The sequence below is a fragment of the Myxine glutinosa genome, chromosome 14 (assembly GCF_964187855.1).
Source record: "Myxine glutinosa chromosome 14, kmMyxGlut1.1, whole genome shotgun sequence".
NCBI lineage: Eukaryota > Metazoa > Chordata > Myxini > Myxiniformes > Myxinidae > Myxine > Myxine glutinosa.
In genome coordinates this window covers 63,311,983-63,338,592 of record NC_136274.1, presented here as the reverse complement: position 1 = coordinate 63,338,592, position 26,610 = coordinate 63,311,983, and the positions used below count along the sequence as shown (strand labels likewise).

The 26,610-nt window shown below is 43.9% G+C and overlaps 1 protein-coding gene across 4 annotated transcripts in view; it reads left to right on the top strand.

The window, feature by feature from the left end:
* Window positions 1–13,263, top strand: part of GET1 (guided entry of tail-anchored proteins factor 1) — a 28,663-nt gene extending 15,400 nt beyond the window's left edge. Inside the window, exons 5-6 of one of the 4 annotated variants that reach the window (XM_068136004.2) lie at window positions 431–552; window positions 12,210–13,263. In XM_068136004.2, coding sequence (XP_067992105.1) covers window positions 431–504 — 74 coding nt within the window. In that variant the 3' untranslated portion in view covers window positions 505–552; window positions 12,210–13,263. Of the gene's footprint in view, window positions 1–430; window positions 1,836–12,209 lie in introns of those variants that run through there. The other 3 variants (XM_068136005.2, XM_068136002.2, XM_068136001.2) reach the window with 3 other exon arrangements.
* Window positions 13,264–26,610: the final 13,347 nt, after the last annotated feature.

The window sequence follows — 26,610 nt, the reverse complement described above, 5'->3', positions numbered from 1 at the left end:
ACAACTTTTGTACAATATGTTCGACAAAAAAGCCAGTAGTTTTGGAGTAAGTTGAGGTTTAGGATAGTTCGGAGTTAGAGCTCATTTTGTGTTAGATGCTCCTTTCTTGATATGGAGTTAACTTTTTTTTTGCCCAAATGAGGCACATACCATTTTCTTGATCTACATTAAATTGAGCTTCCAATGATACCAAACATGTTTTAGGCATAACTTATTTCAGGTTCAACTCCAATTTGGCCATACTACGTCTTGGCTGGCCAGGCCAACTGAAAAGTTTCTAACACTCCCAAGCCAGGAAAATGTTGTGCCTCTAAGCTTTGTTTTGATTGGATAAATATTCTGACCGCCAAATGAATCCCTACACAAGGATGATGTTTCATTCTGTTTAACCAACAGTGACGTAAACAGATTTTCTCATGTTTTTGCACAGGTGGTGTCGGGATCACGTGCTGGCTCATCGTGTGCAATAAAATTACCAACCTCGTCTTCCAGCCGTTCAGCTGAGGACTCGCCCCTTTGGACGTCTGAATGTGGGTCCAAACGACACCTATGGTGGGTCCACTGTGACCTATCCTACCTGTTTTGTTTTAAGGGGGAATGTTGCCATTGCTGCTTTTAGCTTGTGCTAAGATTTTCAGACCTGGTTTTCTGCTTGGGGTCATCTACATATTGCATCGGCAAAAATGGAATTTTATTCCTTCTCACTCCCCATCCTCAATTTTCCCCATCTTTATATGTGCAGCATGTGCTTCTTCAAATGTATGCATCGGGACTGTGATTTTCCTTCAGAAACTCTTGCTTATGTCACCACAAATTGATGGTCATTTAGTGGGTGTCAAAATTAACTTGAAGGTTGCAATCATATCTACTGCAGTGTGGACGGTAAGGGTGCTATGGTTGGTATCCTTCTTTAAAAAAAGTAGACCTCAAGCAGGTAACAGGTAGAAACAAAGAATAAACTAATTAATTCACTCATTATTCCTTTTAAACTAACAGTCTGCTCTATCTTTATCATCTCAGGAATGAATAAGGATTCCTTTAAATCACATTAACCAAGCAGAAGTTTAATGACTACACCTTACTTCTGGAGAAATGGAATCTGAGTGCAAACTTTCGTTCCTCCGCAGGCATTTTGTTCACACATCCTGAATACATCATCTAGGTGTAGGTTGCCCTGCAGCTGATATGGGGTGAGATGGAGGTCACCGGGAGGGGGAGGGGGCACAAGGGGTGGGGGGAAGTTGTGGTGGTGGAGGTGGAGGCGGGGGAAGGAGTGGGAGAGGGAGCAACCGACTAGGATCAAACACAACATGCATCCACGGCTGTCACAATGGGTTTGATTGATTGTTTTTATAGTCGTATTGTCATTGATGTTGGCACATGGCATTAAGGGCTGTCAAACTGCAAAGTAGTTTGGTATGCAAAGATCTTATTGACTCTGTAGACTTCATTAAAGAAAGAATAGGAAATGATTTGTTAACCTTCATGGTTCATGCATTTGTTTAAACATCTTCCCTTGGTACGCACAGCAGATGCATATCTGAAAACTTCCTCACTATCCATCCCCTTCCTCTCCCAGAATTTGTAAAAGAATAGATCGTCTCTTAAGGAACTGTTTTTCCAATGTTAAGGTTTCTTGTAACAGTGTTGATTAACTCCACGTCGTAACACTCACATTCCCTTTTGGGTGTTGTTGCTCAGTTTGTTTTTGATTGTCGGAAAAAAATCTGATATTATTTGTTCCTTTTGTCACGTTCTTGATGGTTATTATTATTTATATTTTGTATTTAATTCCTTTTTTGTGTGGGACAAAGTAAATAAAGAAGACGAGTATATTCTTTGCGTGCCATTTTTCACAACAAGAAGAGGTGTCGTGGACTCCTGTCATCTGTCTTTGAAACAAAATGCAATCACCAACACTAATATACACAAAGAATTAAGTTAAGCACCCCCCCCGTTTTTTTACAACCTCGCACATTACAAGTTTGTTGTCGTCAAAACAGTGTAATATACCCATGATATTGCTATATTTTCTGGAGAAGTGATATTATGGTCACATAAAAACATAACAATCATGCCGTTTTCAATATTTTATTCTGAATAATTTAAGGTGAAATTTTTTGGGAATTTTAGGCATATTTTCACCTCAATTTAAGTATGGAGCTATAGGTCCATCACGGACAGTGTGGATGACGTTTATGTTTTCTAACGTACAGTCATTGTTCTGAGAAGACCTCTAGCGATCTTTGCGTCAATAACGTGTGTAGGACCCACGTGATCGGATCACTGACTCAACCAATCACTTTTTTTCACTTTGATCACTCAATTTCATCAATGGATAATTGCTAATGTCATACCAATCATTATTTGATCTCACATACCTTAGAATATATGCCAATGTATACATATACACAAAGAATATATATTAGGGGGTGCTTACCTTAATTCGTTGTGTAGGGGTGCTTAACTTAATTCTTTGTGTATATAAAGGAAACGAGAAAGGCATTCAGTAGAGCGCATACCTCCACAAGGCTGAACAGTTTGTTTTGTATCCCACTGATAGGCCAGATCTGGATTCGGACCTGAACCAAACTCTAATCGGCTTGTTCTTGTCACATAACCAACTCATCCACCACGTTTTGTCATAATCCGTCCATAACGTTTTGAAATATGTTATGTATCGCTTTAGCCCTATCTCTCAATAGTGAAGAATCACTTGAAAAATAAATATACATTATTGTATCCGAATCCATATTTAGATCTTCACCAAAATCGAATCAATTCTTTCTTGTCACACACCCAACATATCCACCAAGTTTTGTCCGAATCCATCCACACCCTTTTGAGATATTCTGTTTTTATCGTTTTTTCCCTATCTCTCAATGTTGAAGAATCACTTTTTGAAATTCTCTGATCCAGATCCGGATCTTCACCAAAATCTAATCATTTAATCCTCGTCACATACCCAACCTCTCCAAATTTCGGCTGAATCCATCCACAACTGTTTGAGATATCCTGTTCACAAAGAAACAGACAAACAAGTACAGATAAATTCAAAGTACGCCGCCCCCCATGCCAAATAAATAACATCCTCTTACGTGCGGCATTGCCAGGGGGGATACCACCATGCAGCACATAGAGACGGTATTGGGAGGGAGAAGTGTACAATAATTGATTGATTGATTGCATAATTAAAATCAATAAACACTAATCACAATAAGTTAGGGATATTGGCAGGTTCTTCGGTGTGGTTGATTTTGTGTATTAATTATGTTGAAAAAAGTTGTTGGTCCTAATTCTATGGTTATTAATGAGTGTGAAAAAACACAGCATTCTTGATTTCAATACCATAACCCTAACCCCTATAAAAAAAAATAAACTCAATCCCACAATATCCCTAACTTATTGTGAGTAGTGGATGACAATCGTAAAATAATTTCTTAATCAATTGGCTAATAACATACCTCAACCACCAGTGTTTCATCCGAAGCGGCAACTTTTTGAAAATTAATTAAATAGGCCATTAATTGAAAAATTAATCTATTCATAAAAAATTATGAATAGATTAATCAAATAATAAATCGATCAATTGATTAATCAAGAAATCAAAAATATCCTTTATAGCCACATCACTTGGTCACTGTCATGTCCGAATATCAGCTTTCTAGCTCAAAAGGTGCCTGAGATATTGCCCAGATGAGAAAGAAAATAAATAAGTCCTTAATAATGAAAATAAATAAATAATAATGGAAAAATAATTTAATTAGTAATCAATTGGCTAATAGAATACCTAAACCATCACCATTTCATCTGCTTCTGTAACTAAAAAAAGAAAAAAGAATTCATTTATCGAATAATTAAATAATTCATCGATAAATTGCTGAATCAATAAATCAAAAATACCCTTTATAGTGAAATCACTTGGTCATTGTCATGTCCAAATATCAGCTTCCTTGCTCAGAAGGTGCCTGAGATAATGCACAGATGAGAAAGGAAAGAAATAAGTACTTAATGTTACGTTTGTGGTGGTAGGGATGAAATACCGTAGTGGAGATAGGAATGTATAGATTAGCATGGACCATGTGACAAAAAGAAGAAGACCCTCGATGTACATAAGTAGGGAACCTGGCAGGGTAAGAGTGTTTGCATGTCGCCATAAGGGGCATGGCTTTTGTGTTGATTAGTTATAGGGCGTAATACTAATAATTCCCAGTATGTAATTGCCCCTGTGATTTTCCCTTATGTTTTATGACAACTAAAAAGGGCCGCCATTACAACAACCATAATCGCCGACAGTACCCGGACATTATGGCCGGCAAGTAAACCCCACCCAGCCGAACATTCCCGAAGGACGGCTAGACTCAGCCTCAAAGGATCGTAACTGGCAGGCCACGCCCAGAGCTTCGTCACAGAATCTTGTTTCTCACAATCTGAGAGTCCGTTGGGTGTTTTTTTGCAAACTCCAAGTGGGTTTTCATGTGTCTTTCACTGAGGACAGACTTCCGTCTAGCCACTCTGCCATAAAGCCCAGATCGGTGGAGTGTTGCAGTGATGGTTGTCTTTCTGGAAGTTTCTCCCATCTCCACACAGGATCTCTGCTGCTCAGTCAGAGTGACCATCGGGTTCTTGGTCACCTCTATTACCAAGGCCCCTCTCCCCCGATTGCTCAGTTTGGCTGGGCGGCCAGCTCTAGGAAGAGTCCTGGTTGTTCCAAACTACTTCCATTTAAGAATTATGGAGGCCACTGTGCTCTTGGGAACCTTCAATGCAGCAGAATTTTTTTTTGTGGGCTTCCCCAGATCTGTGCCTCGACACAATCCTGTCTCTGAGCTCTGCAGGCAATTCCTTCGACCTCATGGCTTGGTTTTTTGCTCTGATATGCATTGTCAGATGTGAGACCTTATATAGACAGGTGTGTGCCTTTCCAAATCACGTCCAATCAATTGAATTTACCACAGGTGGACTCCAATCAAGGTGTAGAAACATCTCAATGATGATCAAGAGAAATGGGAGGCACCTGAGTTAAATTTCAAGTGTCATCGCAAACGGTCTGAATACTTATGTCAATGTGATATTTCAGTCTTCTTTTTAATAAATTTGCATGATTTTCTAAAATCCTGTTTTCTCTTTGTCATTATGGGGTATTGAGTGTAGATTGATGAGGGGAAAAATGAATTTAAACGATTTCAGCATAAGGCTGCAACATAACAAAATGTGGAAAAAGTGAAAGGGTCTGAATACTTTGTGTGTGTGTGTGTGTGTGTGTGTGTGTGTGTGTGTGTGTGTGTGTGTGTGTGTGTGTGTGTGTGTGTGTGTGTGTGTGTGTGCGCGTGTGCTTAAATGTATATGATATTACAAAGCTTTACATAGTTGTATACCTAAAATAAGGACTATAGTCATTTTAAGGTGATTGACTGATCATCAGTTGAGTTCCATTCTTCATGGATGTTTCTACCCTTCCAGTCCAGAACCTCTCCAAATGGTGGGTCCGCAACGTTGGCCATGGCTCCACATCAGTAGCTCTGCAGCATCAGCTGTGTCTGTCCATTCAGTCAGTCAACCTTGGCAATGCAATCTAACTTTCTAACTCCACCGATATAATTTCGGTTTATCTATAGATGTTTACTTATGAGCAGTAGGGGTCCCAAGGATCCGAATCTAGGAGGGGTAGTCAAGAAAGAACATACTTTTTGTGTGTTTTCTGGTAGATTGGACCACGGAGCACGTTTAGGGAGACCTGCTCGGTCACGGTCCATTTTGCGAAAGTTGTCATCGAGCTAGATTTATAACTTTGCCACATGACGAAATTAGGGATAGAGGATATATTATTGATTGTTTCATAATGTTCCCATTGCTGTATACCAACAACATTGTAGATATTATAAGGGGTTTAGGGGGGCTACAAGTTGGTAGGGAATGTGTTTTTGATGCAGATTTAGGGGTCAAAAGGTCATGGCTCAGAAAGGGTAGGTGAAAATCTTGGGGTCTTGGGTACAAATAGCTTTGCTGTAACGAAACCAATGAATCAAATGACAAATTTAAGAGTATTATATGACAACGTTTTTAATAAACAAAGGATGTTATATGGGTCCACAGGTTTTAGGATTAACTCCTTATAAGTGTCTATGAGCAGAATCGCAAAATTGGCAAAAATTGAGTTTTTTTTCACAATAGTGATTCTGCACAACCTACATGATCAGAACAGGAGTAATAGAGCCGCCTTTAGCAGCCATTTTTCCCCGCAGAGCAGGGGTTGGCCTTTTTCTGGCACTGTGGTCCCTTTTTGAAGCAATGTTTTATGGCCGGATGCCCTTCCTGCCACCCACACTGTTAGTCGCCTCTTGCAACACACAGGGTACTCAATTTGAACTGGTCCTCAATTTGCCGACCTCAGAAGGATGACAGGCTGAGTCAACCCCCCCTGGCGTTAATTCAGCGATCGACCGGGATTTGAACCCAGGATCCTAGGATCCCAAGCCGGCACCCGAACTGCTAAGCCAACACCAGGTTGATCAGCACAGGAGTAAATGTTAATAAAATGCATAAATTGATCAATTTCTACATATTTCACTCTTTAGTTCCTTATTATATTAACCCCTTCTGGATATTTCACATTAAACCTTAGTGTTCATTTACTAACTTCCGCCGATCCCCGGGTTATTGAAAAATCATGAAAAATTTTCAATGTAACTCGTGTCCTAACATATGCATGTAACTGAGAAAGAAGTTACATTTAATTCACATGTTTTTGTTGCATAAATGGATCCTTCATGTACATCATCAATTAACATTTTCTTTCTTTGCTGACGACTCTACTCTCTGTCGCTCCATTCCTCATCCCTCAGATCGGCAGTCTGCAGCCTCCTCACTCTCTGCAGACCTGGACAAAATCACAGACTGGTCAAACAAGTGGAACATGTCTTTCAATCCTGACAAATCTCACACTCTTACAATGTCTCTCCGAAAGGACCGACTGGACAACCCTCCCATCTACTTTCTCAACAATCCTCTCCAAGAAGTTCTGTCGCTCAAGCTTTTGGGTCTCACTATCTGCCATGATCTTTCTTGGGAAAACCACATTTCCAAGCTGGCCTCCAAAGCCAGTCGCCGACTGGGCATCCTCCGTCGTGCGAAGTCCTTCCTTGGCACACCTGAGCTCCTCACCACATACAAGGCTTTCATCCGCAGCTCAATGGAATACTGTTCCCCCCTCTGGGCTGGTGCTCCTGCCTCACACCTTGCTCGGCTTCACGCTGTTGAGGCCAAAGCTTTCAGAATCATTGGAATCTCCTGCGATGTAGTCAACGCCGAGGGCCTTTCACTCACTCACCGCAGGCAGGTTGGTGGTCTTTCTGTCTTCTACCGACTCCTCTCCGGCCTTGCTCCCCCAGCTCTCTCTGTGCTCTGTCCCCCCAATATTCCTTCAGGTCGCACAAGATCTGCCTGCAACCCTCTTATGGTTAAACTGCCAAAGTCTAGGCTCTCTGCTCACCTTCACTCTTTCATTCCCCTTTTCTCCCGCCTCTGGAACAAACTCCCCCACTCCCTTCAATCCCACTCCTCCCTCCAGGTCTTTAAAACAGCTGTTCACCACCATCTCTTATCGTCCCCCATCGAAAACCTTGATCTTTTCTACCCCCGGTAATTCACCCCAGAGTCCTTGCAGTGTTCATATGTTTTAATCCTCTCCCACCTCCCCCCAAGTCCTCCCGATGTCCCTGCTCTCAAATGTTGTGTTTGTGTCCTTCCCCCTCTTCCCCCTCTCTTTTGTGTCCTTCCCCCTCTCTCCCCATCTTGTCTGCCGCTCCCCTTGTTTTTTGTGTTTTGTGTGTCGGTTTGTCTTTTTGTGTGATTAATGTTAGCTCTTTCACGAGCCTCGATCTTGTATTTAAAAAAAAAAAAAAAAAAAAAAAAAAAAAAACACTGTCGATACCGTAACGTTGGTCATATCATGTCCATACAATATCGAGGATTATTACAGGTTGATAATAAGAAGGATTTTCAGAATAACCAAGTTTACTCATCAAAAGGTTATTGGTATCATTGTAGCTGCAATTACGTGCATGTACATGAAAACTCACTCATTCAGAAATTTCCCCCATACAAAATTTAAAATCCTCCCTCGTCCTCATCTGAATTTGCCACCACAACAGCATGTTACAATACCAAGAAATTCAATTGGTATTTTCATATACTTTACATCATACCAATGAAGAGGAACCACTCTCATACCGCCGCCATCATACCAATGAAGTATGCCAGGAAGAGGAACGACAGACATGCTTTTTATTGTGAGGCAGTTGCAGGAGAAGTGTTACGTGGTCCTCCCGGTGACTACCTGGTCTCGGTGACCCCCGGACCGTGAGAGGAACTCCGCCAGAAAGATCTATTATTTATGCTCTTTCGTAACGCATAAATCTGAATTCCAACCAATAAGAAACCCCACACCAAGGATCCGGAATAATCAATGATATATTCCCCGAGCAATCAACAACCATCCACAATCAGCAATCAATAGTACAAAGATGTAAACTCATCTATAATAACTCTAAGATGGCCATCTTATACATTCCTCACGTGAGCCCCACTCCCGACTCCCTCCATGGTCAATGTCTCTCTCAATGTCTCCGTACTCCGGTAGTTCGATCTCCGCACGTGGGTGGTTGAACGGACCCTTCCTGACGTTCTTTCACCGGGCACGTCCCGTACCGGGAACAACGGCTGCAGCGCGCACCTCCTGGCCAAGCAAAGCGGGTACAGCAAAGCAGGCAAAGCAACACGCGGCTTGCCCAGCGCGCGCGGCCCAAGGTGCGACCCGTACGCGGCCTTGTAGACGGTGAGGCGAACTGTGCCAGCTGCTTGGTTCCGTGCACGAACCCACGGCGACTTGACGTGTCAAAGGGTAGTTACACGTCCCGGTAACTCCTCTCGCCAGACGGGCTTTTAAACGCCGATTCTGTTACGTTGCTCAATCGATACCGCTCGCGTCCGAGCTCGGCGAGGAAGAAGAGGAATCGTCGCTTCTCCAGGACCTCGTGTCTTTTCTTCTTCCGTTTCCGGTCTCCTTTTTCCCAGAAGGGCTCCTGACCCTTTAATCACAACAACCTTTAATCGAGTCCACATTGATAAGCAAAGACCTGAATAGTAATTCACATACATTCACATAAATATGTAACAGAAGTATATGGAGAAGAGGAAGAAGTTGTTTCTTGGGTTTGTTGATCTGGAGAAAGCATTCGATCGGGTTCCACGCAAAGTATTGACATGGGCATTGAGGAAGTTAGGAGTGGAGGAATGGTTGATCAGAGTAGTGATGGCAATGTACAAAAGAGCGCGCACAGCTGTAAGGACGAAGGACGGGAACAGTGGTGAGTTTGAGGTGAAGGTGGGAGTGCATCAGGGGTCGTTACCAAGTCCACTACTATTTGTAGCTGTGATGGAGGTGCTGGCTCAGAACGTAAAGGAGGGTTTACCATGGGAGTTGTTGTATGCAGATGATCTGGTGTTGATTGCTGAAAGTATGGATGGACTGAAGGAAAAGATGGACAAGTGGAAGGAATGTATGGAGACAAAAGGTCTGAAGGTGAATATCGGAAAAACGAAGGTGATGGCAAGTGGTAAAGCATGTGGTGAGGTGGAAAGAACTGGGAAGTGGCCATGTGCTGTGTGCAGGAAGGGTGTCGGAGTGAACTCCATTCAATATACAATGTGCGCTGAGTCGGTTCATCAAAAATGTAGTGGTCTGAGAGGGTCATTAACCAGTGTGGCAGCTACATTCAAATGTAAGGTGTGCACAGAGGGAGCTGCAGATGGAGGAAATGTTGAGTTGGATCTTGGAGACGGCGTGAAGCTGGAAGGTGTGAAAACAATTTGCTACCTCGGAGACATGCTGAAAGGAGAAGGTGGATCAGACTCGGCAACGGTTTCTAGAGTGAGATGTGCATGGAAGAAGTTTCGGGAACTGAGTGGCGTGCTGACGAGGAGGGGAGTGTCGTTGAAGCTGAAGGGAAAGGTGTATGCTGCATGTGTGAGAAGTGTTATGATTTATGGGAGCGAGACATGGGTAATGAACATAGAGCAGCAACTAAGGCTGTAAAGGGTGGAAATGTGAATGGTTCGGTGGATGTGCGGAGTATCCTGCAGCCTCCTCACTGCAGCCTCCTCACTGCAGCAGTATCAGTCTGCAGCCTCCTCACTCTCTGAAGACCTGGACAAAATCACAGACTGGTCAAACAAGTGGAACATGTCTTTCAATCCTGACAAATCTCACACTCTTACTATGTCTCTCCGAAAAGATCGACTGGACAACCCTCCCATCTACTTTCTCAACAATCCTCTCCAAGAAGTTCTGTCGCTCAAGCTTTTGGGTCTCACTATCTGCCATGATCTTTCTTGGGAAAACCACATTTCCAAGCTGGCCTCCAAAGCCAGTCGCCGACTGGGCATCCTCCGTCGTGCAAAGTCCTTCCTAGGCACACCTGAGCTCCTCACCACATACAAGGCTTTCATCCGCAGCTCAATGGAATACTGTTCTCCCCTATGGGCTGGTGCTCCTGCCTCACACCTGGCTCGCCTTCACGCTGTTGAATCCAAAGCTTTCAGAATCATTGGAATCTCCCGCGATGAAGCTATCTCTGAGGGCCTTTCACTCACTCACCGCAGGCAGGTAGGTAGTCTTTCTGTCTTCTACCGACTCCTCTCCGGCCTTGCTCCCCCAGCTCTCTCTGTGCTCTGTCCCCCAAATATTCCTACAGGTCGCACAAGATCTGCCAGCCACCCTCTGATGGTTAAACTGCCGAAATCTCGGCTCTCTGCTCACCTTCACTCTTTCATTCCTCTTTTCTCCCGCCTCTGGAACAAACTCCCACACTCACTTCAATCACACTCCTCCCTCCAGGTCTTTAAAACAGCTGTTCACCACCATCTCTTATCTTCCCCCATCCAAAACCTTGATCTTTTCTACCCCCACTAATTCACCCCACATCCACCTTGTTTGAAATTCCAACTTCTTTCCTGGAAGTCCTGGCAGTATCCATATGTTTTATACCTCTCCCACCCCCCCCCTCCCCCCTTCCCATGCCTCCCCCCCAAAGCCCTCTCCCTCCCACAGTTCTCTCGATGTCTCCATGTCTCTCGGTCCCTGCTCTCAAATGTTGTGTTTGTGTCCTTCCCCCTCTCTCCCCATCTTGTCTACCGCTCCCGATGTTATTTGTTTTATGTGTCTGTCTTTCTGTGTGATTAATGTTCGCTCTTTCACGAGCCTCGATCTTGTATACAAAAAAAAATAAAAAAAATCGTTGACAGAGAGGAAGACAAATGATGAATTGCGAAAGATGATGGGAATAAAGCCTGTGATTGATGCTGTGAAGAGGAACAGGTTGAGATGGTTTGGTCATATGTTGAGGAAGGATGAAAGTGACTGGTTGAGAAGAATGATGGAAATGAATGTAGAAGGAAGTAGAGGACGGGGAAGACCGAGAAAGACTTGACTAAAGATGGTCGAAGAAGAAATGCGGGCAAGGGGGTTAACAAGGAGAGATGCAGAAAATAGGGCAAAATGGAGAAGATTGTCATGGGGACCGCAAGGCTAACCCCTGCTCCAGCATGGAAAATGGCCTTAAAATGCATGTTGTTGTGTGTTGCTGTTACATCATACCAATATTAGGCGAGAGTTACGATGAGGAATGATGAATCGGAGTATGGGGTGTGCATGTCTGTGTTCATAAAATGTCATCATTCTTCTCTTTAGCAAGTGTACACAGCAGTGGATCTCTGCAGCAGGTACAATCCATGGTACATGACACTCCTTCAAGGGCAATGTGATCTACATTTGTCTTTATGGCATTTGCCTTTTGTAGACATCAAACCTGGTTTGGATGGTTTGGTCATTAAAGTAGCTAACAAGTATTCCTTCTTTGTATTCCTGCCAAAATCCGTGGGATCACGCAACATTGGATTTGGCAGCTTTGCACTGCACGTTTCCAAATTAAAAACTGAAACATGGCCTTCATGATATGCGACTGAAATGCATCACTGGTCGGTGGCAATGATTGGAGCTCAAAATTTTTTGGGTTTGGAAAAGATGACACATACATAGATCCAGAGAAATCCTTTTTCCCCATATAATGCAAAGATATATTTACATGGTGACTCTGTGATGGGTTCTGATATTTCCATGCTTTCACCTGGCATTCCATACTGTGTTACAGGTTCAAGGAGTTCGTCGCAAGCCAAGGCCACTTTCAATGCATGTTTTTTTTCCACAATGGAAAATATAACTGACAGTATCACAGCCGGTGATTGCATAAGCTGATCGTAATGACGAGGTTGTTGCATGTGTGTGTGTTGACTTGTTCGGAACTTTTATATGGTATGTCACAGTATGAAGACATTTTGCTTCTGCATCCAGAGCTCCTCTAAGCTTACTTCCCTTGAAACATCGTATATCCCAATTATGAGGAAATCCGCGTCGGTCGCTGAAATGAGTCATCGAGCTAGTTTCAGACCCCTTCACTCTTCACCCCTTCAAGCCTCTCCTCAGTGAAAGACACATGAAAGCCCCCTTGGAGTTTGCAAAAAAACACCTAAAGGACTCTCAGACTGTGAGAAACAAGATTCTGTGGTCTGATGAAACCAAGATTGAACTGTTTGGCTTCCATCTGGCCACTCTGCCATAAAGCCCAGATCGGTGGGGTGTTGCAGTGATGGTTGTCCTTCTGGAAGTTTCTCCCATCTCCACACAGGATCTCTGCTGCTCAGTCAGAGTGACCATCGGGTTCTTGGTCTCCTCTCTTACCAAGGCCCTTCTCCCCCGATTGCTCAGTTTGGCCGGGCGGCAAGCTCTAGGAAGAGTCCTGGTTGTTCCAAACTTCTTCCATTTAAGAATTATGGAGGCCACTGTGCTCTTGGGAACCTTCAATGCAGCAGAAATTTTTTGTAGGCTTCCCCAAATCTGTGCCTCGACACAATCCTGTCTCTGAGCTCTGCAGGTAGTTCCTTCGACCTCATGGCTTGGTTTTTGCTCTGATATGCATTGTCAGCTGTGAGATCTTATATAGACAGGTGTGTGCATTTCCAAATCATGTCCAATCAATTGAATTTACCACAGGTGGACTCCAATCAAGGTGTAGAAACATCTCAATGATGATCAAGAGAAATGGGAGGCACTTGAGCTAAATTTCAAGTGTCATCGTAAAGGGTTTGAATACTTATGTAAATGTGATATTTCAGTTTTTTCTTTTTAATAAATTTGCAAAACTTTCTAAAATCCTGTTTTCTCTTTGTCATTATGGGGTATTGAGTGTAGATTGATGAGGGAAAAAATGAATTTAAACGATTTCAGCAGAAGGCTGCAACATAACAAAATGTGAAAAAGTGAAGGGGTCCGAATACTTTCTGAACGCACTGTACATGTTATCAACATTTACTCCTGTTTTGATCATATAGGTTGTGCGGAAGTACTATTGTGGAAAAAAAACTCAATTTTTTGTCAATTTCGCGATTCTGCTCATATCGCAAATTCGAAACTAAGGGGTTAATCCGAAAACCTGTGGATCCATCTAATATCCTTTGATTATGAAAAACTTTGTCAAATAATACTCTTCAATTTATGTCATTTTGATTCATTTATGATCACTAGTGCACCCGCACACTACGGGAGTTGCAGAAAGGGAATTTTATTCCTTCTCACTCCCCATCATTCCTCTTTGGGGTAGATAGATTACAGTCGATCTATGGACGGGTCTCAATAACCTTGGGTGTGTGTTCATTTACCAAGTTTCTTGTGGAGAGATCGCCAAGTTGTTTGAGCATTCGAGCAAGCAAGCCATTCAAAACCGATAAGGAACGACTGGCTTGGCAAGCGCTAGCTAGCTGCTTGGTAAATGAGCACATCCCGGTCTTCCTCCTTTTGTTTCGTATTAGACAGCAGGAGCGAGTTTCAAAAGTTCGCTACGAAAAATGCCACAGTAGTGGTAGAAAGGGCCATGTTATTAACCCAACATGTGTGGGGTATATAGAGTACTGTAGATTTTCGCTCAGTTCTGTAAGTAAACCTTACACTTCATGGATGTCGGGATTCCTCCAAATTTCTTCATTTCGTATTATGAAGAGCATTAGCGACTGTTTAAAAGCTAAGCATACGTGTTTGTGGTTTATAATATTTTAACCCTGTAGAAGCCGTTGCTCCCACGGAAACGCCATTATAACTATAAGCTATTTATTTATACACGTTATCACTGCAGGAAAAACGCTTGGGGAAGTGGGACATTATTAGTATTGATATTGTTTTGTCATAACATTAATAATATGCGATTATCAATTTTGTTCTTCAAAACGTCTTTGGAAAAACGCCACGATAAAGCTAACTTAATACAGCTATTCACCTCAACACGCAACCCATTGACAGCAATGGTGGGGAAAACCCGATCGGGGGAGAAAACGCGCTTGGGGGAGAAAACCCCCTTGGGGAGGGGGGGGCAAATGAATGTGCTACAACCTTCATTATGTAATCCTTGGTCATCCTGTCAAGTTTGGTTGAGATTGGATAAGTAAGGACGGAATGTATTGGCATCAAAAAATCATCAGACAGATGGACAGACACAAATGGCGTATTTTCGTATGATGATTGGTTTGGTTACAGCAAGGCCTTTTATGCCCAAGACCCATAGATTTTCAACTACCCCTTCCGGGCATGACCTTTTGACCCCCCCCCCCCCTAAACCTGCACTTAGTGACCCCATCAAAAATTATCACAAATTTTCTTTTAACGGAGAATTTCATACCTGCTGGAATTTACAAAATGTCTGCACAATTTGGCGATGCACGTCGTTCACGTACATAGTTGCGTGTTTAAAAGGTGCAGCGAGGTCCACAATACTGTGGCCCACTAAAAATGGTGAGCGATCTTCAGCACTCCCACGCAACCAATTGCTGCCATTCAAGAAAACATCAAATGTGGTGTGCACCATAGTTTGCAGAATCGCCGAATTCCAAATCTGTGAAATTGCAAAATAATTGGATTTCAGTGTTGGAAGTATGAGAACGATCACTCATTTCACTTGGAAATCCACTAAGTTTTGTGCAAGCTGAGCACCATTGGACCTCAGGTTTGATCAAAGGCCTTGTGTTGCCATTGGAACAACTCCTGGAATACTATCGGAGGAAGTGCAATGACTTCTTCAAGAAAGGCAAAGCACATCTACCAAGAAAACATGGCGTTGAGATTCGTGGTCTCCACCAAGAAAAAATAAATTCAAAGTTCAGCCATTGAACCAGAAAAATCATCGCAATAGTTCTTTGGGGATGTAGCAGTTTAACTAATATGGAATTTCTTGAAAATGTGAAAATAATAATTCCACAGTAGGTACAGTGACTTGTTAACGCAATAACATGAAACGAGCAACATACAGACGGAGGCATGTCGTCTCCGTGTGTGAATTTTACTGCACGATGCTGCTCTCCCTCCGATGCACAGGAAATGTTACTACTACTCAAGAGGAAGTGGGTTGGGAAGCTCCAAATCATTCCTCATATAATCCAGACTGATCACCATGTTATTTTCATTCACTTGTAGCATAGAACATTCGGACAACGTTCAGTTTCTGCAAACATGAAGCTGTCAAAGCATGTGTCCTGAATGGTGCACACCCATCCCAAATATTTATACGCACATGGAAATGTGGTGGGTGCTGCCACATGTTAGGACAAGTGTATAAATGCAGCATCCAAACAAGTTGAGAAATAACTGAAGCTTCAACAATACAATACCCCTGTCCTTTGATTTTTTTCTGGAATGAAAAGTCAACAGCAAATTCTCATGGATCTGGATGCATTAGGCCCTGCTGGATCCAATGTGCAAACTAGAACGGCACTCGGGAGAGCGCTATACCTCTGCCAGGCTTATCAGTTTTACGTTTTGTATCCCACTGATAGGCTGGATCTGGATTGTCATAACAAACAGACAGGGGTGAAAACATAACCTCCATCCACCTTCAGTGATTGAGGTAAGAATGTCCAGTTACCCTTAATCAGGGTGAATGGGCATCTAAAAAGGACTTAACCAGGGTAAATGGACTTTCACACCCTCTCTCAATTCTCTTCACCCTCTCTTTTGCTCAAGGTCATCTGCCATCTGCTTGGAAGTCAGCAAACATTACCGCTTTACACAAGAAAGGTGCAAAAACAGATCCTTGCAACTATAGACCAATCAGCCTTCTCCCAATTATCAGCAAGGTCATGGAATCCATCATTGCTTCGGATATCAAATCCTTCCTCTTTTCCCATAGCTTGATCTCGGAATACCAATTTGGATTCAGACCAGGTAGTTCTACTCTGGACATGCTGCTTCTGCTGTCTCAACAATGGATGGAGGTCCTTCATGCCAAAGAGGAAATGAGAGCTGTCTCCCTTGACATATCACGTGCCTTCCATACGGTCTGGCACCCCGCTCTGCTCACCAAACTCTCCTCGTATGGTATCCATGGAAATCTCCACACATGGCTTGCTGATTTCCTCTCTAGTCATAGTCAACGTGTGGCCCTGAATGGGTTTCTCTCATCTCCTCTTCCTGTTCAGGCTGGAGTTCCCCTGGGCAGTGTTCTGGGCCCTGTGCTTTTTCTGGTCTTCATCAATGATCTCTCCGACTCTCTGGGAAATCCTCTATATCTCTTTGCTGATGACTCCACTCTCTGCCGCTCCATATCTCAACCCTCAGATCGGCAGGCAGCAGCCTCTTCACTCTCTGCAGACCTGGACAATATCACAAACTGGTCCAACAAGTCAAACATGTCTTTCAATCCTGATAAATCTCACACTCTGACTTTGTCTCTCCAAAAAGACCGTCTGGACAACCCTCCCATCTACTTTCTGAACAATCCTCTTGAAGAAGTTCTGTCACTGAATCTCTTGGGTCTCACAATCAGCCATGACCTTTCCTGGGAAAACCACATTTCCAAGCTGGCCTCCAAAGCCAGTCGCTGACTGGGCATCCTCCATCATGTGAAGTCCTTCCTTGGCACACCTAAGCTCCTCACCACATACAAGGCTTTCATCCACAGCTCAATGGAATACTGCTCTCCCCTCTGGGCCGGTGCTCCTGCCTCACACCTGGCTCGGCTTCACGCTGTTCAAACCAAAGCATTCAGAATCATTGGAATCTCCCACGATGAAGCTGATTGTGAGGGCCTTTCACTCACTAATCGCAGGCAGGTTGGTGGTCTTTCTGTCTTCTACCAACTCCTCTCCGACCTAGCTCCCCCTGCTCTGTTTGTGCTCTTTCCCCCAAATATTCCTGCAGGAGGCACAATATCTGCCAGCAACCCTCTTCTGGTGAAACTACCAAATTCTAGGGTCTCTGCTCACCTTCACTCTTTCATTCCTCTTTTCTCCCGCCTCTGGAACAAACTCCCTCACTCTCTTCAATCTCACCACTCCCTCCAGGTCTTTGAAACAGCTGTTCACCACCATCTCTTATCTTCCCCCATCCAAAACCTTGATCTTTTCTACCCCAGTTAAAATACCCCAAATCCGCCTCTTTAAATCCCCAACTTCTTTCCTGAAATTCCGAGAAGTGTTCATTTGCTTTATACTATGTACCCCTCCCCCCTCCTCTCCCAGCCCTCCCCTTCCACAGATCTACCGACGTCCTTGTTCTCTACTGTTGCGCTTGTGTACTGCCCTATCTCCCCCTCTTGTCTCCCGCTCCCTTCATTGCATGTTTTGTGTGTTTGTGCATCTTTTCATGTTCAATGTGTTTGCTCTTACACGAGCCTCGATTCTGTATTAAACCCACCCCCCCCCCCCCACCCCCCAAAAAAAACCCAGGAATAAGGAGCTTGGAAATTATTTAGAAGAGGAGAGAAAGCACTTGCTCATCCTCGATATCAAGTACATTGCCGACCCTTCTGCATTCAAGAATGTTCAAATCGCACTGAAGACTGGCCAAGACCAGTTTGATGCTTTCACTTGAAGACCATCTCTGAGAAGGATCCTCGTCAGTCAATGATGTTATCATGAACAAACTAGCCTTGTTTGGTAACTCCACACCAAATGTGGTGAACAAAGCTGAGCAACAGCTGACTTCAATGAAAAGACATGTGGAACCATTTTCATGGCTGTCACCCCAGATTCCATACCCGATGCATGATGGAAGTCTGGATGAATTACTTAGACACGAAAATCGGGCATGTCCACTATATCCCTCGGAGAACGCAATATGTGTACTGGGTAGCTTGCTGGCATAACTGGCAGATCTTGTTGAGGCAAAATCTGAGGTATCTTGCTCTACCTACAGGGCGACATTGCATCAGCACAAAAGCTGCACTTCATCTGTCCACCTGTCCTCCATCCCCAGCCAATGATGCTACTCGCAGATACACACTGCATAAGAAAGAAGAAGAAGAACCCGAGCTCCATTTCACAGGTGCTCAGTCATTTCTTAAGCAGAGCAAGGACATGGTGGTCACTGATGGTGATCCCTGAAGGTAATGGTGATCCCTCATACAGGAGGCCATTATAGGCCCATCAAAACCTACCAACCTTATTACCAACTTATGGTGGATGATTGAGAGGTTCATTATTCTCATCTGATGTGGGCAATGTGAGAACGACATTTGAAAAGAACATTTCTGCACCAAAATTACCCTGACCCATGGTGCACTGAGCAGCAGCATCGCCAGAGGGCAGCCTTCCAGCATGGTCATGTCTGGCAACACAGACACTGTTCTCTTAACCTGTGCCTCTCCAATTTCGCTGGGGCAAGAACGATGAGCACTTGACACTGTCTGAAGCTTCCAAAACCTGGTAAATGAGTCGGTCCTCTGCAACGACAAGAAAGGATGCCTCAACCACTCCAACTGCAATCCAAAATCTGGTAAATGAGTCGGTCCTCTGCAACGACAAGAAAGGATGCCTCAACCACTCCAACTGCAATCCAAAACCTGGTAAATGAGTCGGTCCTCTGCAACGACAAGAAAGGATGCCTCAACCACTCCAACTGCAATCCAAAACCTGGTAAATGAGTCGGTCCTCTGCAACGACAAGAAAAGATGCCTCAACCACTCCAACTGCAATCCAAAACCTGGTAAATGAGTCGGTCCTCTGCAACGACAAGAAAAGATGCCTCAATCACTCCAACTGCAATCCAAAACCTGGTAAATGAGTCGGTCCTCTGCAACGACAAGAAAGGATGCCTCAACCACTCCAACTGCAATCCAAAACCTGGTAAATGAGTCGGTCCTCTGCAACGACAAGAAGAGATGCCTCAACCACTCCAACTGCAATCCAAAACCTGGTAAATGAGTCGGTCCTCTGCAACGACAAGAAAGGATGCCTCAACCACTCCAACTGCAATCCAAAACCTGGTAAATGAGTCGGTCCTCTGCAACGACAAGAAAGGATGCCTCAACCACTCCAACTGCAATCCAAAACCTGGTAAATGAGTCGGTCCTCTGCAACGACAAGAAAGGATGCCTCAACCACTCCAACTGCAATCCAAAACCTGGTAAATGAGTCGGTCCTCTGCAACGACAAGAAAGGATGCCTCAACCACTCCAACTGCAATCCAAAACCTGGTAAATGAGTCGGTCCTCTGCAACGACAAGAAAGGATGCCTCAACCACTCCAACTGCAATCCAAAACCTGGTAAATGAGTCGGTCCTCTGCAACGACAAGAAAGGATGCCTCAACCACTCCAACTGCAATCCAAAACCTGGTAAATGAGTCGGTCCTCTGCAACGACAAGAAAAGATGCCTCAACCACTCCAACTGCAATCCAAAACCTGGTAAATGAGTCGGTCCTCTGCAACGACAAGAAAAGATGCCTCAATCACTCCAACTGCAATCCAAAACCTGGTAAATGAGTCGGTCCTCTGCAACGACAAGAAAGGATGCCTCAACCACTCCAACTGCAATCCAAAACCTGGTAAATGAGTCGGTCCTCTGCAACGACAAGAAAGGATGCCTCAACCACTCCAACTGCAATCCAAAACCTGGTAAATGAGTCGGTCCTCTGCAACGACAAGAAAGGATGCCTCAACCACTCCAACTGCAATCCAAAACCTGGTAAATGAGTCGGTCCTCTGCAACGACAAGAAAGGATGCCTCAACCACTCCAACTGCAATCCAAAACCTGGTAAATGAGTCGGTCCTCTGCAACGACAAGAAAGGATGCCTCAACCACTCCAACTGCAATCCAAAACCTGGTAAATGAGTCGGTCCTCTGCAACGACAAGAAAGGATGCCTCAACCACTCCAACTGCAATCCAAAACCTGGTAAATGAGTCGGTCCTCTGCAACGACAAGAAAGGATGCCTCAACCACTCCAACTGCAATCCAAAACCTGGTAAATGAGTCGGTCCTCTGCAACGACAAGAAAGGATGCCTCAACCACTCCAACTGCAATCCAAAACCTGGTAAATGAGTCGGTCCTCTGCAACGACAAGAAAGGATGCCTCAACCACTCCAACTGCAATCCAAAACCTGGTAAATGAGTCGGTCCTCTGCAACGACAAGAAAGGATGCCTCAACCACTCCAACTGCAATCCAAAACCTGGTAAATGAGTCGGTCCTCTACAACGACAAGAAAAGATGCCTCAACCACTCCAACTGCAATCCAAAACCTGGTAAATGAGTCGGTCCTCTACAACGACAAGAAAAGATGCCTCAACCACTCCAACTGCAATCCAAAACCTGGTAAATGAGTCGGTCCTCTGCAACGACAAGAAAAGATGCCTCAACCACTCCAACTGCAATCCAAAACCTGGTAAATGAGTCGGTCCTCTGCAACGACAAGAAAGGATGCCTCAACCACTCCAACTGCAATCCAAAACCTGGTAAATGAGTCGGTCCTCTGCAACGACAAGAAAGGATGCCTCAACCACTCCAACTGCAATCCAAAACCTGGTAAATGAGTCGGTCCTCTGCAACGACAAGAAAGGATGCCTCAACCACTCCAACTGCAATCCAAAACCTGGTAAATGAGTCGGTCCTCTACAACGACAAGAAAAGATGCCTCAACCACTCCAACTGCAATCCAAAACCTGGTAAATGAGTCGGTCCTCTGCAACGATAAGAAATGATGCCTCAACCACTCCAACTGCAATCCAAAACCTGGTAAATGAGTCGTTCCTCTACAACGACAAGAAAAGATGCCTCAACCACTCCAACTGCAATCCAAAACCTGGTAAATGGGTCGGTCCTCTGCAACGACAAGAAAAGATGCCGCAACCACTCCAACTGCAATCCAAAACCTGGTAAATGAGTCGGTCCTCTACAACGACAAGAAAAGATGCCTCAACCACTCCAACTGCAATCCAAAACCTGGTAAATGAGTCGGTCCTCTGCAACGACAAGAAAAGATGCCTCAACCACTCCAACTGCAATCCAAAACCTGGTAAATGAGTCGGTCCTCTACAACGACAAGAAAAGATGCCTCAACCACTCCAACTGCAATCCAAAACCTGGTAAATGAGTCGGTCCTCTGCAACGACAAGAAAGGATGCCTCAACCACTCCAACTGCAATCCAAAACCTGGTAAATGAGTCGGTCCTCTGCAACGACAAGAAAGGATGCCTCAACCACTCCAACTGCAATCCAAAACCTGGTAAATGAGTCGGTCCTCTGCAACGACAAGAAAGGATGCCTCAACCACTCCAACTGCAATCCAAAACCTGGTAAATGAGTCGGTCCTCTGCAACGACAAGAAAGGATGCCTCAACCACTCCAACTGCAATCCAAAACCTGGTAAATGAGTCGGTCCTCTGCAACTACAAGAAAGGATGCTTCAACCACTCCAACTGCAATCCAAAACCTGGTAAATGAGTCGGTCCTCTGCAACGACAAGAAAGGATGCCTCAACCACTCCAACTGCAATCCAAAACCTGGTAAATGAGTCGGTCCTCTGCAACGACAAGAAAGGATGCCTCAACCACTCCAACTGCAATCCAAAACCTGGTAAATGAGTCGGTCCTCTGCAACGACAAGAAAAGATGCCTCAACCACTCCAACTGCAATCCAAAACCTGGTAAATGAGTCGGTCCTCTGCAACGACAAGAAAAGATGCCGCAACCACTCCAACTGCAATCCAAAACCTGGTAAATGAGTCGGTCCTCTGCAACGACAAGAAAGGATGCCTCAACCACTCCAACTGCAATCCAAAACCTGGTAAATGAGTCGGTCCTCTGCAACGACAAGAAAGGATGCCTCAACCACTCCAACTGCAATCCAAAACCTGGTAAATGAGTCGGTCCTCTGCAACGATAAGAAAGGATGCCTCAACCACTCCAACTGCAATCCAAAACCTGGTAAATGAGTCGGTCCTCTGCAACGACAAGAAAGGATGCCTCAACCACTCCAACTGCAAATTATGGCTGCCCTCAGTTTCCGGGACAATCTCATGCAAAACGAGAACGGCACTCGGTAGAGAGCATACTTCCGCCAGGCTCAATAGTTTACATTTTATATCCCACTGATAGGCCGGATCTGGATCCAAACCTGGACCAAAATGTAATCAGCTTGTTCTTGTCACCTACACAACTGCATCCACCTAGTTTTGTCATAACCCGTCCACATCTTTGTGAGATATCATGATATATATCGCAATTAGCCTGAGCACTCAATGGTGAAGAATCACTTTTAAAATTGCAATATCCAGATCCGGATCTTCACCAAATTCGAATTAATTCGTCCTCGTCACATTCGCAACCTGCGCACCAAGTTTCGTCTGACTCCTCCAAAATGCTTCGAGATATCCTGCTCACATACAGACAAACTAGAAATCGGTCAGAGACCGAGGACTTGCCGAAATGTACTTTTTTATTGACCTTGAGTTTGACCTTTCAAGGTCACTCAAGGTCAAAGGTCATGGTGCCAAATGACATGTCGTATGTGACTTCCTACATGTCAGTAACAGTAAGTGTATGCATATCTCTTGTACCTTTAGAGTTATCGTGGTTTGAAATATATTTTAAATGAAAACTCGACCGCCTGATTTCACGTTTTGGGTGACCTTGAGCTTGACCTTGGGCCTAGAGAGTTAAACATTGGACACAGTCTATTCCAGGGCAAGGTAAATATGTGTGTAAAGTATGGCGATGCTCTGCGCAACGATGGTAGACGTAGTACTGCGCACAAACAGACAGACAGACGGACAGACAAACCAACCCAACAACATACTTGCCGGAATTTTTTCCGGCAAGTAACAAACAGGGGTGAAAACGACCTCTGTCTACTTTCGGTGGCGGAGATAATACAATATGGTCCCAACTTCTTATCGCAATTTGAAATGGGTGTAGGGGAGTAATTTTACAGGTTTTTCGAGAAAGGTGTATAATTTAGCAGGTGACGTGGGTGCGAAATTCTACCTTGTTAAAGGATGTGTTATCGGAAGTTGCAAACCAGGGGTGTGTGCAGTTACCAAGTTTCTTGTAGAGTGCTTGCCGAGTGGTTTAAGCACTCAAGCAAACACTCCATTCAAACACGTTGATAACGAACGGCTGACTTGGCGGACGCTAGTTACCCTCGCCTGATGAGGGTATTGCATTTGAGTCAGTTTGTTTGTCTGATTGTTTGTTTGTCTGTTTGTCTGTTTGTCCGCACAGAATAAATATGATTTTCTCTGCAACCGTTGGTCCGATTGACAGGAAATTTTCACCATAGGTGTACCTCCACCTCTAGAATTTTTAATGATAATTATGACGTCATAGGTCACGTAGTTCGACCGCTATCTTGGAAAAACCGAAAAACTTTGCACCTTTATATCTCTGAAAGCGTTGAATAGAAAAAATAGAGACATGGCTCATTGTTAAGAACTCTCCATGGGGAATAAAGTATGTTAATGATGATGTCATAGGTACCTCTATTATGACGTCATAATTCTACAAGAACAAAACTTCATCCAATCAAGATGAAATTTCTTGAGCATAATCTCGGAATAAATAAGTTTAGGAAAAAAAATGATGACGGCATCGGTCACGTGGTTCGGCCGCCATATTTGTTTTAACACAAAAGCCTTAAAAACCACTGAAAATACATCCTGGCGAGGGTTTGCAATCTCTGATTGCTCTTTCTTGTTAGCTTATTATTAACTGAACACACCCCTAGTGTTGGTTTAACGGTTAAAGTGGCTGGCTTAAGATCTTCAATCCCCTGTCATGCCGTTAAATAACACGAGGTGGGCTGACTCAGCCAGGCTCCTGCCTAGTTTGCTAAACGAGTACCAGCTTGCTGAGAATAATGAGCCATTCGAGTATCCTGCACGGAGTGGCGACCCATCCAGGATTGTGCCCCCGAGCCAAGGAGAACCTGCCTCGGCTGCCCTATAGGTCAAAAGATGTAAAAGGCGTTGTTCAACTTCTTCTTGTATCGCACGTTGATATGGGTGAAATGCACGTGCACACAGGTAGTTATTTCGCATGTCAACATGGGAGCATATTCACTGCTAAATTTGGTATTCTTATATCATATCACGAAAGTACAATAGCTTTACTCTGCTGCCCACTGGTGTTGTTGCTGCGCTCTTGTCCTCCCCCATCTTAGGCCTTTCCTTCAATCACTTTAGAGCACCACAGCTCTCAGTTTCACCTGCATACCTCATTTCACATTTGTGCTTTGGGAGAATCAAAAGAATTGCAGGAATGTGCTTCTCTTGTAAGTCCCAGAGCCTTATACTGTCGTTCTAACTTCACTGTCCAATAAATTGACAAATACATTCGATAATACACACAGACATCGAATATTTCCAGTGATCGACAACAAATCCACCTTGCTGCGTCCAACGTTATTGACTTGCTGTCTGTTCTCTATTTTCATAATCATCGTCGGGTTTGTGCCTTTTTTTTTAGATGGTCGAGGCTCATGGAAGAGCTAGGACACAGAACAGAACTGGACACAACATAATAAAAGGAACAGCAGGAGACAGGGAAACGCCAATAGCAGGGCGGAGGGAGAACGGAGAAAGTAGACGGACAAACAAGAGATGCAGGAAACAATTAGTTGGGGTGGACGAGATGAATACATAATCAAAATGTTGGGATTGGTGGGGATGGTTTAACGAGTGTAGAAAAGGTCATGGTTGTGGATGGGGGGGGGGGGGGGGTGACAAATTTGATCGGAGGTTTGGCCTTCATGACCCACTTTAGGACCTGCCTCGGCGGTGTAAGGGTTAGAGTGTCTACTCTGAGTCTGGGGAGTCGGTCGTTCAAACCGCAGCTGAATCACAAGTCAGACTTAAAAAATGGCATTTGCTGCTCACTTGCTCAGCATTTAAAGGGCTAGAGCATGGAAGAAACAAGCAAAAGTTGGGGAAAACATAGCGCATGCTTTGATGTGCGTAATGGCGTCCTCCTGCGTGTACGTTCCAATCGTAAGGGAACTCGTATTTGAGTATTTATTCTCAGGAATTAGAAGTTGTGGTTGGACTGCAAAAGCACAAGTCAGGGCATGAATGTGGAATTTGTTCAAGGTGGCAGCGATAACTGGCTTATCCTTTGTCAAAAGACGAAAAAGATCCTGCGAGCAGATATCGCCAGCTTGACGTCACATCCGAGGGTTGTTGTACTCAATGTAATAACACCCTGCATGTGACACAACAATCCGAAACTGTATAATGGGTCGAAAATGGAAGCACACGGATTATCCCAGAGGAAAGTGCGGCTCCCTCCACACCATACTTCATACTATCGTTAACTTTAACTCTCAGATGCAGGTGTCAAAAATCCTACATAAATGCAGCCAGTGGGCCTCGGAGGCCCAACGGATGTATTAGTGTAATGTTTATTTTTATTTTTTTATAGATTTCTTTTCTTTCATATCCTTTTTCAATCCAAGTCGATGCTCATGGATGTGTATTTGCTCAGAAAATGTGAATCATTGATCCGATTAGTTGGAAGAATCCCATACAAGTAATGAAATTTTTTTTTTTTTGCAAAAACATATTTTTGTTCTTGGTTTTTCAACTTTTTTTCTCTAAAAAGTTGAGGCTCATGGAGGAGTATTTGCTCAAAAAATATGATTCACTGATCCTTTTATTTAGAATGTATATGACCAAAACCGTCAAAAATCCTACACCTATGCTGCCATTGGGCCTCAGAGGCACCAGAGGCATAAACTTTTTAAATTTTCATATTTTTGTCACTGAATTATAGGAACATATAATGAGGCTCATATCAAGAAAATAATGATATAACATAGTAGTACAACAACATTTATGCGGGGCCTCGAAGGCCCCAGGCCTGCATTCGTGTCAGATTTTCGGGTTATAAGTGAAGAATGAAGATTTTCCCACGAGCCTGAATGAATTTTTTTTTATGTCACTGAATTTTGTGTAACAACATGAAAGTCTGTGAAAATGAGGCTCATTCCAAAAAAAAATTGTACAGCGTAGTTTTTGCAACAAAAAAAAACCTTGTGGGCCTCCGAGGCCCAATCACTCCATCCAAAGGTTAAAAACCTGCTTCTAATGTCTTCCTAAAAGATGGCGGATATATTAAAGTTCGACTTCCAGTTGGTGTGTGTGCAGTCAGTTCGCTCCCAGCTTCACAAATTTCGGTATTGCGCAACCTGAGGGTTTCCTTACCCATGTCTGTCTGTATAAGGATCCAGGTGGGTGGAGAA